This window comes from Salmo salar, chromosome ssa09 (assembly GCF_905237065.1).
Source record: "Salmo salar chromosome ssa09, Ssal_v3.1, whole genome shotgun sequence".
NCBI lineage: Eukaryota > Metazoa > Chordata > Actinopteri > Salmoniformes > Salmonidae > Salmo > Salmo salar.
Genome location: NC_059450.1, coordinates 92,224,729 through 92,240,033, shown reverse-complemented (window position 1 = coordinate 92,240,033; position 15,305 = coordinate 92,224,729). Strand labels below are relative to the sequence as shown.

The 15,305-nt window shown below is 43.9% G+C and overlaps 1 protein-coding gene across 3 annotated transcripts in view; it reads right to left on the bottom strand.

The window, feature by feature from the left end:
* LOC106612244 (histone-lysine N-methyltransferase, H3 lysine-36 specific) overlaps positions 1–15,305 on the bottom strand; it is a 45,259-nt gene that overhangs the window by 15,471 nt on the left and 14,483 nt on the right. For all 3 annotated transcript variants that reach the window (XM_045724219.1, XM_045724218.1, XM_045724220.1), the window contains exons 11-18: positions 12,252–12,452; positions 10,273–10,424; positions 8,443–8,637; positions 8,162–8,284; positions 7,823–7,946; positions 7,183–7,383; positions 1,324–1,503; positions 894–1,050 (exon numbers count right to left, since the gene is read on the bottom strand). In XM_045724219.1, the coding sequence (XP_045580175.1) occupies positions 894–1,050; positions 1,324–1,503; positions 7,183–7,383; positions 7,823–7,946; positions 8,162–8,284; positions 8,443–8,637; positions 10,273–10,424; positions 12,252–12,452 (1,333 nt within the window). The remainder of the gene's footprint in view (positions 1–893; positions 1,051–1,323; positions 1,504–7,182; positions 7,384–7,822; positions 7,947–8,161; positions 8,285–8,442; positions 8,638–10,272; positions 10,425–12,251; positions 12,453–15,305) is intronic.

Below are 15,305 nucleotides of genomic sequence, written 5' to 3'. Positions count from 1 at the left end.
TGATATTTGTTTTGATTTAGAATGGACCATTATCATGCACCTGTCTCGAAACATGGGCAGGGGAAAAATACATGTCATCTATGCATTTAAATAGCGAATGGAGGGCGTTTCTCCCGTGGTTCATTTTCATGCCAGCCAGGTGGGCTATACTCCTGTTGTAAAGAGAAGCAATGTGCTTCATATTAGGAAAGTTGAGAAATAAATATAGTAGGCCTTGCCTGTAGGAAGCTGATGGGATCCTCTTCTTTTTAATAGAGGCCATCACTCTGTTTTCTCACGCAATTGCATAACCTATAGAAATGTTGAGCAATAAGAGCTCATTGGCTCTCATGGTGTTTGATTCGATTTTCGATTACATTTGCATTGATGTCAGAGTGATTAGAGGGACAATAGAGTGCTGAGTACCAGGCAGTTAGCAAGTTTGGTAGGTTACTAATAACCATCAGCAGCATCAGAGCTTGGAGAAGACTAATTACCGTGACTAAACGGTCATGTGGAATTTGACTGACTTTATGACTCGTGACCGCCGGTGTGGCGATAATAGGGTCACCGAAACAGCCCAAGCTGTGTTCTGTCAGAACACTCCGGGTGCTCCAATCAGTGTGCTGTGTTCTGTCAGAACAACACTCTGGGAGCTCCAATCAGTGTCGGGGTAATACGGTCACCGTAACAGCAGTAGTGGCAACTCAACATTAGGAAAGTGTTCCTACTGTTTGGTGTACTCCGTGTAGATGCAGATTATACACACAGACATTCTGATCAATAACAATATGACTGGATTTCAGGTACTGATCAAGATGATCTTTTTAATACGTTGACACGGGAGAAAATTGTAACTCAGTTGGTTCTGACCAAAAGCATGGATATTATTTCTAGAGAACAGTGTTTCTTACCTGAATCTTCCCACTTTAACCCAGAGGATGTCCTTAAAGTGTGGTTTCTTCCCGGCCTTGCAGTCGTTGCAGAACCAGCTCCCCTCGGGCATCTCGATGTTCAGACACTCTTGATGGAAGGCAGCAGGACAGGCCTCGCAGCACAGCAGACTGCCCCCTGCAGGGAGAAAGGAGGAGGTCCAGCTCAGACAACAAGTCAACCAGATCTGACCCAATGACCTCAGGATGGGAGGCTGAATGCTTTATTTCACTTCAACCTTTTACTCTGTGAGGAGCATAAGTCATCCACATATGATTTCCACCACACTCCTACTCAAATTATTACTCTACCTCTAATAATACCACCAACCCTTGCATAATGGACTCTGCAACACTGAAAACACCCAACCAATCAATCTACCAACCAAAAGCAACCCAACCAGTCACCAACCTTCTGAGCAGACGAAGCACCAGCTGACGTTGATGTGTTCGTGATTCTTGCAGTTCTTGCGGGGGATAAAGTGGTTGGGACACAGGAAGCTGTTGTTGGCCAGGACTATGCTGCCTGCCGCCATGCAGTAGTCGTTTGCGTGGTACGCAACAGGGCAGCGCACGCAGCGGGTCAGACGACCTAGAAGAGGAACACAGGTCAAAAACCACACACACACACACCAAGCATCTCTACAGCCATGTTAGATCTGTATAAAATGGCGCCGGAAGGGATGGCTACCGTTTTAAGGGCTCCTAACCAACTGTGCTATTGTGTTAGTTTTTGTTTGCATTGTTAGTAACTCATTTTGTACATAATGTTGCTGCTACCGTCTCTCCCGTCTTATGATCGAAAAGAGCTTCTGGATATCAGAACAGCAATAACTTACCTCGAACTGGAGGAAGCGTTTTTCCTTTAAGGATATACTGCTTTGTCAAGACAAGGCACAAATCCCCCTCAAAGATGGAGGAAAAGGGGGAGGAGGGCGGGGTGCCTGGTAAGAATTGCAGACGAGGAGGTAAACTACCACTTCCCTCCGTATTATTTGCCAACGCGCAATCATTGGAAAACCAACTGGACGATCTACGATTTAAGACGATCCTACCAACGGAACATTAAAACTGTAATATCTTATGTTTCAGTGTGTCGTGGCTGAACAACGGTTTTATTTATTATTTAACCTTTATTTAACGAGGCAAGTCAGTTAAGAACACATTCTTATTTACAATGATGGCCTACCAAAAGGCCCCGGAGGCTGGGATAAAAAAAAAAATATATATATATAGGACAAAACACACATCATGACAAGAGAGACACCACAACACTACATAAAGAGAGACCTAAGACAACAACATAGCATAGCAGCAACACAGTATGGTAGCAACACAACATAACAACATGGAAGCAACACAATATAACAACATGGAAGCAACACAACACGGTAGCAGCACAAAACATGGTACAAACATTACTGGGCACAGACAACAGCACAAAGGGCAAGAAGGTAGAGAAAATACATCACACACAGCAGCCACAACTGTCAGTAAGAGTGTCCATGATTGAGTCTTTGAATGAAGAGATGGTGATACAACTGTCCAGTTTGAGTGTTTGTTGCAGCTCGTTCCAGTCGCTAGCTGCAGCAAACTGAAAAGACGAGAGACCCAGGGATGTGTGTGCTTTCGGGACTTTTAACAGAATGTGACTAGCAGAATGGGTGTTGTATGTGGAGGATGAGGGCTGCAGTAGGTATCTCAGAGTGAGGCCAAAGAGGGTTTTATAAATAAGCATCAACCAATGGGTCTTGCGACGGGTATACAGAGATGACCAGTTTACAGAGGAGTATAGAGTGCAGTGATGTGTCCTATAAGGAGCATTGCTGGCAAATCTGATGGTCGAATGGTAAAGAACATCTAGCCGCTCGAGAGCACCCTTACCTGCCGATCTATAAATTATGTCTCAGTAATCTAGCATGGGTAGGATGGTCATCTGAATCAGGGTTAGTTTGGCAGCTGGGGTGAAAGAGGAGCGATTACAATAGAGGAAACCAAGTCTAGATTTAACTTTAGCCTGCAGCTTTGCTATGTGCTGAGAGAAGGACAGTGTACTGTCTAGCCACACTCCCAAGTACTTGTATGAGGTGACTACCTCAAGCTCTTAACCCTCAGAGGTAGTAATCACACCTGTGGGGAGAGGGGCATTCTTCTTACCAAACCACATGACCTTTGTTTTGGAGGTGTACAGAACAAGGTTAAGGGTAGAGAAAGCTTGTTGGACACTAAGAAAGCTTTGCTGTAGAGCATTTAACACAAAATCCGCAGAGGGGCCAGCTGAGTATAAGACTGTATCATCTGCATATAAATGGATGAGAGAGCTTCCTACTGCCTGAGCTATGTTGTTGATGTAAATTGATAAGAGAGTGGGGCCTAGGATCGAGCCTTGGGGTACTCCCTTGGTGACAGGCAGTGACAGAGAGCAGATTTTCTGACTTTATACACTGCACTGTTTGAGAGAGGTAGTTAGAAAACCAGGCCAAAGACCCCTCACAGACACCAATACTCCTTAGCCGGCCCACAAGAACGGAATGGTCTACCGTATCAAAAGCTTTGGCCAAGTCAATAAAAATAGCAGCACAACATTGCTTAGAATCAAGGGCAATGGTGACATTATTTAGGACCTTTAAGGTTGCAGTGACACATCAATAACCTGAATGGAAACCAGATTGCATACCAGAGAGAATACTATAGACATCAAGAAAGCAAGTCAGTTGATTATTGACAAGTTCTTCCCAACACTTTTGATAAACAGGGCAAAATAGAAATATGCCTGTAAAAATTAGGATCAGCTTGAGCTCCCCCTTTAAATAAAAGACGAACCACAGCTGCCTTCTAAGCAATGGGAACTTCCCCAGAAAGGAGAGAGAGGTTTTAAGGAAGAAAGGGTCTAAACCATCTGACCCAGATGTTTTTTTGGGGTCAAGTTTGAGGAGCTCCTTTAGCACCTCGGACTCAGTGACCGCCTGCAGGGAGAAAGGGCAGGGGAAAAAGAGGGAGAAGCATCGGGGATAGTCGGAGTGGGAGATGAGGAAATGTTGGATGGGCGAGGAGACATGGCTGAGTCAAATAGGAATCCTGACTTCAAAGTGGTGATTAAAGAGCTCAGCCATGTGCTTCTTGTCAGCAATAACCACATCATCAACTTTAAGGGACATGGGCAGCTGTGAGGAGGGTTTATTCTCCAGGTCTTTAACCGTTTTCCAGAACTTCTTGGGATTAGACTCACAGAGAGAGAACTGCTCCTTAAAGTAACACACGTTGGCCTTCTGGGTAGCCTGAGTGCACTTATTTCTCATTTGCCTGAACGAGAGCCAGTCAGCCTGAGTATGCATGTGCCGAGCCTTTTGCCAAATGCAATTCTTGAGGTGGAGTATCTCTGCAAGGTCACGGTCGAACCAGGGGCTGAACCTGTTTTTAATTCTCATTTTCTTTATGGGGGCGTGTTTGTTAACATTACCACTGAAAATATCAATAAAGAAGGTCCAAGCGTCTTCGACAGAGGGGATCAAGCTGATTCTATACCATTTTACAGATGCCAGGTCATGAAGGAAGGCTTGCTCATTAAAGTTTTTACCAAGCGTCTATGTCAAATCCGGACAGGTCGTTTCAATAAGCAGCCATTACGAACACAGGCTGTAAAACCATGATCACTAAGGTCATTACAGAAAACACCAGACTGATAGCTATCAGGATTATTTGTGTGGATAACATCAAGAAGAGTAGCCTTTTCTGGGGGTTTGGAGTCATACCTTGTGGGATTGGTAATAATCTGAGAAAGGTTTAGGGAGTCCCATTGCTTTAGGACTTGGTCAGGTGGTTTAAGCATGTCCCAGTTTAGGTAACCAAGTAGGAAAAATTCAGACTTAGTGTAAGGGGCCAGGTGAGAGCATAGGGCAGGTAGGGCACAGGCCGGTGCTGATAGAGGACAATAACACCCAGAAACAGTCAACAAAGAGCTATTTGAAAGTTTAATACTTAAAACCAGCAAATCAAATTGTTTGGGGACAGACTTGGTGGAGAAAACAAAGCACTGAAGGTGATCATTGGTAAAGATTGCCACTCCCCCACCTTTGGAAGATCTGTCTTGCCGAAAAAGGTTATAACCAGAAAGGTTAACATCAGTATTCAAAACACTCTTCCTTAACCACGTCTCAGTAATGACCAACACATCTGGATTGGAGCTGTGAACCCACACTTTCAATTGATCCATTTTAGGTAATAAGCTTCTAGTGTTAACGTGCAGAAAACCCAGGCTATTATGAGAGCAGAAATCAGTGAAGCAGATATCAGAGCACAAGTCAGAACTGGGGCTAGCAACAGTAGATGGGCCAGGGTGTACATTCACATTTCCAGATATCATCAGTAGTAATACAATCAGGGCACGGCAGAGGACAGGGAGAGCTCTGCAGTGTTGATTTATGACATCTGAATATGCATCAGATGGCAACAAGATCATATTGTAAAGCAATTTCATCCGGTAACATGAATACAAAGCCAGCGAGAGGTGGTTAGAATAGGATGGGAGGCCAAAAGTCTGTAACCAATAGAGAGTCAGAGTCCCAAGTGTGGGATCAAGCAGTCTGTCCCACGGTTGGTAAAGAAAGTTCGTAGTCAAAGTATGCAGGAGTCATGAGGGAAATAACAAAATAGCAAAACGCACAAGAAAAAAATTAAATATATAACGACTTGGGGCTAGCCATTGTAAGTTCAGAGTCACTCGCCCCAACAGTGCCTGTGTCTGGAGGCGAGCGAAAGCTCGGGAGAGAGAGTGTGTTGGGGGAGTGCTGGGGTACCTGTACCAGACAGGGGGAGACAACCAGGGCAGACTGTGAGCAGATCACCAGGTGGAATCCAAGCAGCAGTGCAGCAAGAAAAGAGCTCAGCCATGTTTGATCCCACACTTGGGACTCTGACTCTCTATTGGTTACAGACTTTTGGCCTCCCATCCTATTCTAACCACCTCTCGCTGGCTTTGTATTCATGTTACTGGATGAAATTGCTTTACAATATGATCTTGTTGCCATCTGATGCATATTCAGATGTCATAAAAAATCAACACTGCAGAGCTCTCCCTGTCCTCTGCCGTGCCCTGATTGTATTACTACTGATGATATCTGGAAATGTGAATGTACACCCTGGCCCATCTACTGTTGCTATCTCCAGTTCTGACTTGTGCTCTGATATCTGCTTCACTGATTTCTGCTCTCATAATAGCCTGGGTTTTCTGCACGTTAACACTAGAAGCTTATTACCTAAAATGGATCAATTGAAAGTGTGGGTTCACAGCTCCAATCCAGATGTGTTGGTCATTACTGAGACGTGGTTAAGGAAGAGTGTTTTGAATACTGATGGTAACCTTTCTGGTTATAACCTTTTTCGGCAAGACAGATCTTCCAAAGGTGGGGGAGTGGCAATCTTTACCAATGATCACCTTCAGTAGGTGTCACACCCACTTGGGAGAAACTTTAATTTCTGGAGGCAGATTTCTTGTAAAAAATGCCAGTCTCTGAACAGCAGGATGGGGCTTCAAGGCCTCTGGGTTTGGGTGGGGAAGCCTGACATTTGTTTATCATGTTTTGTTGTGTCCAGGGGTGAAAGTAAGACGGTACGGTGTTGTGTCCCGGGAAAATAAACAGTGGGTACACCGTACCAGTAAAACATGAGCCAATCACAATAATCAAACAAAATGTCAAGAAAACTGTAGGCTATTACACCACATGTGATCATTACCTCATGTCAGAGGCATAAAAAAACGAGCAAATGGACTAGAAAACGGGTGGTATAGCCTACGCTCCAAAATGCCATGTGGTTCGACAAGAACACTGACATTTTGCCAAGGCAAGAAATGAGTGGCTGACACAGAGAGGCGCGGACAGCAGTACACACATAAATTCCGTCCGAATGACAATCGCCAAATGTTTTCAGTAACAGATGTCTATTTCCTCTCACGGCAGTTTGGAGACTGGAAACACTGAATGTTGCAAGTGGATAAACGTGTGGGGATAGCCTAATAAAGGAGACCTTTGAAGTGATTGTTTGACAATCAGATGAAAACATCATGACTGGTTGTGTTTATGCCACAATAAAAGGGTAATACATTTTAAAAGTTAAATTACATATCTTTACGACTACGCCCACAGAGATCCTATTGAGTTAATAGTGCACAAATGTTGGTGCAAGCATGCACATATAGGAGGTCTCGTACCGGGTAGAAATGAATTCTACTTTACCCCTGGTTCTATCAAAGCAGAGTGGAACTGGAACCTACTTTTGGAACTGCAGGGGTTGAGGGGGTTGGTGATGTGGCAGGACAGACAGACGTGGAGGGAGCAGCGAACCCCTTTATTCTGGGGCTGGGTGGGTGTGTGTTTCAGGATACACTCGTTATGGTAGAACTTCCCACATACAGGCACCATGCACCTCTTCACACCGTCGCCAGACTTCTTACACACAAAGCATGTGTGGACACCTGCAATGGAAATTATACACTCTTAGCTTTGTGATACACCAAAGCAGCTTACATACATTGTGGGTATAGAAACAGAATACCTCTGTCAGATGCAGAGATAACATCTATGAGCATGACAGTATCACTGTACAGGTGTAAGAACTCAGTAACAGTGTTAAGCCAAGGTGTATATGTGTATAGGTGAGGCTGCACCAGGTCTACATGGCTCCTGTAAGATTAAAATGGTGCCAGGTAGCCTAGCGGTGAAGAGCATTAGACCAATAACCGAAAAGTTGCTGGTTCGAATCCCCGAGCCGAATAGGTGAAAAATCTGTCGATGTGCCTTTGAGCAAGGCACTAAACCCTAATTGCTCCTGTAGGTTGTTTTGGATAAGAGCGTCTGCTAAATGAGTCAAATGTAAATGGACAGACAGGTGTACAGGGATAGGTAGAGACTCACCTTTAGTGCATTCACAACAGATGAACTTCCCTCTAGGGGCTTCTGATAGGCCGATACACTGCAGGTGGAACGCCCCACAGCACTGACCCTCACACAGCAGCAGCTCACCTGTCCTCTCACACACCTGCAAGACACACACACACACACACACACACACACACACACACACACATTTTAGTCTTGCGTTACGATACTCCCAAATCTTATTCATCCCTCGGCTATTGGGAACAGTTATTTCTGAACTAATGTGAGAAAGCCTGGAAATAAAACTTAGAGCTATTTTTACTGTTCCTGCCTCTACAAAATAGAAAGGTTGTGGCATGTTGTTGGTTGACCGACCTGACAGACATTCTCCTTCATGGATGCAGCTCCTCCTTTCTCTCCTGTGTTCCTCTTAGTGCTGGAGAACAGGGACCCTTCACCAGGGAGGGAGAAACTGTCATTCAGACCAGGAGAGAACACCTGGAGGAGAGGTGTTATTACACAACATATTGGTTAAGGTGTAGGGGTTTAGCACCCTGTTTTACAGCACTGGTACATTATACCTCAGGTGAATGCTGACATCATAGCATGAAACCAGTCATCTTTTCACACAGGTTGAAAAAGGTGTTAATGCTGACCTCAGGTTTGGGTGTTCTCTCTCCGTTGGTGTGGCTCTCTCCTCCCACCCCAGGACTGATCTTCTCGGTCTCTTCCTTGGGGGTGGGGAGCACCGTAGGGCTAGAGGGCCAGGCGGAGGAGGATGCCTGCAGAGAAACCATGCTCTCTGGAGTTGTCAAGCTGGATACAGGCACTTCTTCCTTCATAGACTTAGCCTGTTATAGAAATGACATAGAATAACAGTCAAAGGTTTGGACACACCTACTCATTCAAGGGTTTTTCTTTATTTTTACTATTTTCTACATTGTAGAATAATAGTGAAGACATCAAAACTATGAAATAACACATATGGAATCATGTAGTCACCAAATAAGGTGTTAAATTAAAATATATTTAGATTCTTCAAAGTAGCCACCCTTTGCCTTGATGACAGCTTTGCACACTCTTGGCATTCTTTCAACCAGCTTCATCTGGAATGCTTTTCCAACAGTCTTGAAGGAGTTCCCACATATGCTGAGCACTTTTTGGCTGCTTTTCCACTCTGCGGTCCAACTCATCCCAAACCATCTCAATTGGGTTGAGGTCGTGGGATTGTGGAGGCCAGGTCATCTGATGCAGCACTCCATCACTCTCCTTCATGGTCATATAGCCCTTACACAGCCTGGAGGTGTGTTGGGTCACTGTCCTGTTGAAAAACAAATGATAGTGGGACTAAGCGCAAACCAGATGGGATGGTGTATCGCTGCAGAATGCTGTGGTAGCCATGCTGGTTAAGTGTGCCATGAATTCTAAATAAATCACCGACAGTGTCACAAGCAAAGCACCCCCACACATCACACATCCTCCTCCATGCTTCACGGTGGGAACCACACATGCGGAGATCATCCGTTCACCTACTCTGCGTCTCACAAAGACACGGCGGTTGAAACCAAAAATCTCAAATTTGGACTCATCAGACCAAAGGACTGATTTCCACCGGTCAAATGTCCATTGCTCGTGTTTCTTGGCCGAAGCAAGTCTCTTCTTCTTATTGGTGTCCTCTAGTCGTGGTTTCTTGCAGCAATTTGACCATGAAGTCCGGATTCATGCAGTCTCCTCTGAACAGTTGATGTTGAGATGTGTCTGTTACTTGAACTCTGTGAAGAATTTGTTTGGGCTGCAATTTCTGGGGTGCAGTTAACTCGAATTAACTTATCCTCTGCAGCAGAGGTAACTCTGGGTCTTTCTTTCCTGTGGCGGTCCTCATGAGAGCCAGTTTCATCATAGCGCTCGATGGTTTTTGTGACTGCACTTGAAGTGCCAAAGTTCATGACATTTTCCAGATTGACTGACCTTCATGTCTTAAAGTAATGGACTGTCATTTCTCTTTGCTTATTCGAGCTGTTCTTGACAGAATATGGACTTGGTCTTTTACCAAATAGGGCTATCTTCTGTATACCCCCTACCTTGTCACAACACAACTGATTGGCTCAAACGCATTAAGGAAAGAAATTCCACAAATTAACAAGACACACCTGTTAACTGAAATGCACTACCTCATGAAGCTGGTTCAGAGAATACCAAGAGTGTGAAAAGCTGTCATCAAGGTAAAGTGTCGCTACTTTGAAGAACTTCAAATATAAAATATATTTAGATTTGTTTAACACCGTTTTGGTTACTATGTTATTTCATAGTTTTGATGCGTTCACTATTATTCTACAATGTAGAGTATAGTAAAAATAAAGAAAACCCCTGGAATGAGTAGGTGTGTCCAAACATTTGACTGGTAGTGTAATTAGACCAGTTTCAGAGTGGTACTGTAGCAGTATAGATCTGTAAATATGGCTGTTGATTAGTTCATTCCGCCTTACCTGAGTGTCCCTGACTTCTGTTTTCATCTCTGTCTGCACACTCTGGTTCTTAAACTCCTTCTTTGGAGGACTGACTGACACTTCTTCTGTGGTGCATTCCAGGACCTTGTGAGATGGCTTCCTTGGCCTCTTCCTTTCCATGGATACTGGGTCTGGGGAATGACCAGACATTTAAATACCCAAAATCTACTATATCTGAAAATATGAGGAGGATTTGTTTTCATTATGATAACTACTTTCCCCCAATGGAACTTTTCAAATTACTTTGACTAACCTGTACCCCTGCACATTGACACGGTACTGGTACCCCCTGTATATAGCCTCGTTATTGTTTGGTATTTTCTTGTGTTACTTTTTTTATACGTATATATTCTTTTCCCACTTTAATTTATTGAGTTAATATTTCCTTAACTCTATTTATTGAACTGCATTGTTGGCTAAGGGCTTGTAAGTAAGCATTTCCCGGTAAGGTCTACACCTATTGTATTCGGCGCATGTGACAAATAACATTTTATTCGAATCTAGGATCCCATCCAAGACAAACAGACAATCTGCAGAAAGATTTTCAGCCCACTTGATACGTTTCAATTCTACTGTAGCGATCGGTTTTCCATCCCATAATTTTTTTTTTTTAAACTACACAAATTTAACCGTGTCACATCCAATTCTAAACCTATAGCCTAGGTCTATTTCTATTGTGACCAGGGGTGAAAGTAAGACGGTACGGTCCAGTGTTGTGTCCAGGGGTGAAAGTAAGGCGGTACGGTCCAGTGTTGTGTCCAGGGGTGAAAGCAAGGTGGTACGGTCCGGTGTTGTGACCAGGGGTGAAAGAAAGGTGGTACGGTCCGGTGTTGTGTCCAGTGGTGAAAGTAAGACGGTACGGTGTTGTGTCCAGGGGTGAAAGAAAGGTGGTACGGTGTTGTATCCAGGGGTGAAAGAAAGGTGGTACGGTGTTGTGTCCCGGGAAAATAAACAGTGGGTACACCGTACCAGTAAAACATGAGCCAATCACAATAATCAAACAAAATGTCAAGAAAACTGTAGGCTATTACACCACATGTGATCATTACCTCATGCCAGAGGCATAAAAAACGAGCAAATGGACTAGAAAACGGGTGGTATAGCCTACGCTCCAAAATGCCATGTGGTTCGACGAGAACACTCACATTTTGCCAAGGCAAGAAATGAGTGGCCGACACAGAGAGGCGCGGACAGCAGTACACACATAAATTACGGCCGAATGACAATCGCCAAATGTTTTGAGTAACCGATGTCTATTTCCACTCACGGCAGTTTGGAGACTGGAAACACTGAATGTTGCGAGTGTATAAACGTGTGGGGATAGCCTAGTAAAGGATACCTTTGAAGTGATTGTTTGACAATCAGATGAAAACATCATGACTGGTTGTGTTTATGCCACAATAAAAGGGTAATACATTTTAAAGTTAAATGACATATCTTTACGACTATGCCCACAGAGATCCTATCGAGTTAATAGTGCACAAATGTTGGTGCAAGCATGCACATATGGTTCTTCTGGATAGGTAACTATACTCTTAGGGAAGGAGATCCACAAGGCACTTCAGTAATAACACACCATCTTACCACCCCCCATCATTCACAGTGTTAGAGGCAGAGTCAAGTCCCTCTTGTAGTATTACACAGAGAAAGCATTGGAGAATTTGGTAGGGAGCTAGAGAGCGAGCGAAATGATTGATCACATGACGGAGCAGCACTGGCAAGGTCTTGCGTTTGGGAGCCACACCGACCCCTCCCTCCGCCTCTCCCCTGGTAGCGGTCAGTGTCTCTGGGGCGGCTGGAGCCTGCTCCCCCAGGGCCAGGGTCTGGGCCTTGGATGGGAACAGCAGGGGCTCCTGCTCAGGCTCTGCCTCAGTCCAGGGCTCCACTAGGGACACCTCCAGGAAATGAATTCTACTTTACCCCTGGTTCTATCAAAGCAGAGTGGAACTGGAACCTACTTTTGGAACTGCAGGGGTTGAGGGGGTTGGTGATGTGGCAGGACAGACAGACGTGGAGGGAGCAACGAACCCCTTTATTCTGGGGCTGGGTGGGTGTGTGTTTCAGGATACACTCGTTATGGTAGAACTTCCCACATACAGGCACCATGCACCTCTTCACACCGTCGCCAGACTTCTTACACACAAAGCATGTGTGGACACCTGCAATGGAAATTATACACTCTTAGCTTTGTGATACACCAAAGCAGCTTACATACACCTTAGCCAAATACATTTAAACTCAGTTATTCACAATTCCTGACATTTAATCCTAGTAAGAATTCCCTGTCTTAGGTCAGTTAGGATCACCACTTTATTTTAAGAATGTGAAATGTCAGAATAATAGTAGAGAGAATGATTTCTTTCAGCTTTTATTTCTTTCATCACATTCCCAGTGGGTCAAAAGTTTACATACACTCAATTAGTATTTGGTAGCATTGCCGTTGAATTGTTTAACTTGGGTAAAACGTGTCGTGTAGCCTTCCACAAGCTTCCCACAGTAAGTTGGGTGAATTTTGGCCCATTCCTCTTGACAGAGCTGGTGTAACTGAGTCAGGTTTGTAGGCCTCCTTGCTCGCACACGCTTTTTCAGTTCTGCCCAAAAATGTTCTATAGGACTGAGGTCAGAGCTTTGTGATGGCCACTCCAATACCTTGACTTTGTTGTCCTTATGCCATTTTGCCACAACTTTGGAAGTATGCTTGGGGTCATTGTCCATTTGGAAGACTCATTTGTGACCAAGCTTTAACTTCCTGACTGATGTCTTGAGATGTTGCTTCAATATATGCACATACTTTTCCTGCCTCATGATGCCATCTATTTTGTGAAGTGCACCAGTCCCTCCTGCAGCAAAGCACCCCCACAACATGATGCTGCCACCCCCGTGCTTCACGATTGGGATGGTGTTCTTCGGCTTGCAAGCCTCCCCCTTTTTCCTCCAAACATAACAATGGTCATTATGGCCAAACAGTTCTATTTTTGTTTCATCAGACCAGAGGACATTTCTCCAAAAAGTACGATCTTGGTCCCATGTGCAGTTGCAAACCGTAGTCTGACATTTAAATGGCGGTTTTGGAGCAGTGGCTTCTTCCTTGCTGAGCAGCCTTTCAGGTTATGTCAATATAGGACTCGTTTTACTGTGGATATACATACTTTTGTACCCGTTTCCTCTAGCATCTTCACAAGGTCCTTTGCTGTTGTTCTGGGATTGATTTGCACTTTTCGCACCAAAGTACGTTCATCTCTAGGAGACAGAACACATCTCCTTCCTGAGCGGTATGACGGCTGCGTGGTCCCATGGTGTTTATACTTGCGTACTATTGTTTGAACAGATGAACGTGGTACCTTCAGGCGTTTGGAAATTCCTCCCAAGGATGAACCAGACTTGTGGAGGTCTACAAGTTTTTTTCTGGGGTCTTGGCTGATTTCTTTTGATTTTCCCATGATGTCAAGCATGAGTTTGAAGGTAGGCCTTGAAATACATCCACAGGTACACCTCCAATTGACAGAAATTATGTCAATTAGCCTATCATAAGCTTCTAAAGCCATGACAGAATTTTCAGGAAATGTTCAAGCTGTTTAGGCACAGTCAACTTAGTGTATGTAAACTTCCGACTAGAGGTTGACCGATTAATCGGAATGGCCGATTAATTAGGGCCGATTTCAAGTTTTCATAAAAATAGGAAATCGGTATTTTTGGATTTTTTATTATTATTTTTTTTTTTTACACCTTTATTTAACTAGGCAAGTCAGTTAAGAAAACATTATTATTTTCAATGACGACCTAGGAACGGTGGGTTAACTGCCTTGTTCAGGGGCAGAACGACAGATTTTTACCTTGTCAGCTCGGGGATTCAATCTTGCAACCTTACGGTTAACTAGTCCAACGCTCTAACCACCCTGCTTTACATTGCACTCCACGAGGAGCTTGCCTGTTACGCAAATGCAGTAAGAATCCAAGGTAAGTTGCTAGCTAGCATTAAACTTATCTTATAAAAAACAATCAATCAATCAATCATAATCAGTAGTTAAACTAGTAATATCATCAACCATGTGTAGTTATCTAGCCTGTCCTGCGTTGCATATAATCGCTTAGGTACATGTTGCTCCAACCATAAACATCAATGCCTTTCTTAAAATCAATACACAAGTATATATTTTAAACCTGCATATTTAGTTAATATTGCCTGCTAACATGAATTTCTTTTAACTAGGGAAAATGTGTCACTTCTCTTGCAAACAGAGTCAGGGTATATGCAGCAGTTTGGGCCGCCTGGCTCGTTGCGAACTGTGAAGACTATTTCTTCCTCACAAAGGACAGCCGACTTCGCCAAACGGGGGATGATTTAACAAAAGCGCATTTGCGAAAAAAGCACAATCGTTGCACGACTGTACCTAACCATAAACATCAATGCCTTTCTTAAAATCAATACACAGAACTATATATTTAGCTAAAAGAAATCCAGGTTAGCAGGCAATATTAACCAGGTGAAATTGTGTCATTTTGCGTTCATTGCACGCAGAGTCAGGGTATATGCAACAGTTTGGGCCGCCTGGCTCGTTGCGAACTAATTTGCCAGAATTTTACGTATTTATGACATAACATTGAAGGTTGTGCAATGTAACAGGAATATTTAGACTTAGGGATGCCACCAGTTAGATAAAATACGGAACAGTTCCGTATTTCACTGACAGGAAAAACGTTTTGTTTTCGGAGATGATAGTTTCCGGATTCGACCATATTAATGACCTAAGGCTCGTATTTCTGTGTGTTATAATGTTATAATTAAGTCTATGATTTGATAGAGCAGTCTGACTGAGCAATGGTAGGCAGCAGCAGGCTCGTAAGCGTTCATTCAAACAGCACTTTCGTGCGTTTTCCAGCAGCCCTTCGCAATGCTTCAACCATTGCGCTGTTTATGACTTCAAGCCTGTCAACTCCCAAGATTAGGCTGGTGTAACCGATGTGAAATGGCTAGCTAGTTAGGTGGGTGCGCGCTAATAGCGTTTCAAACG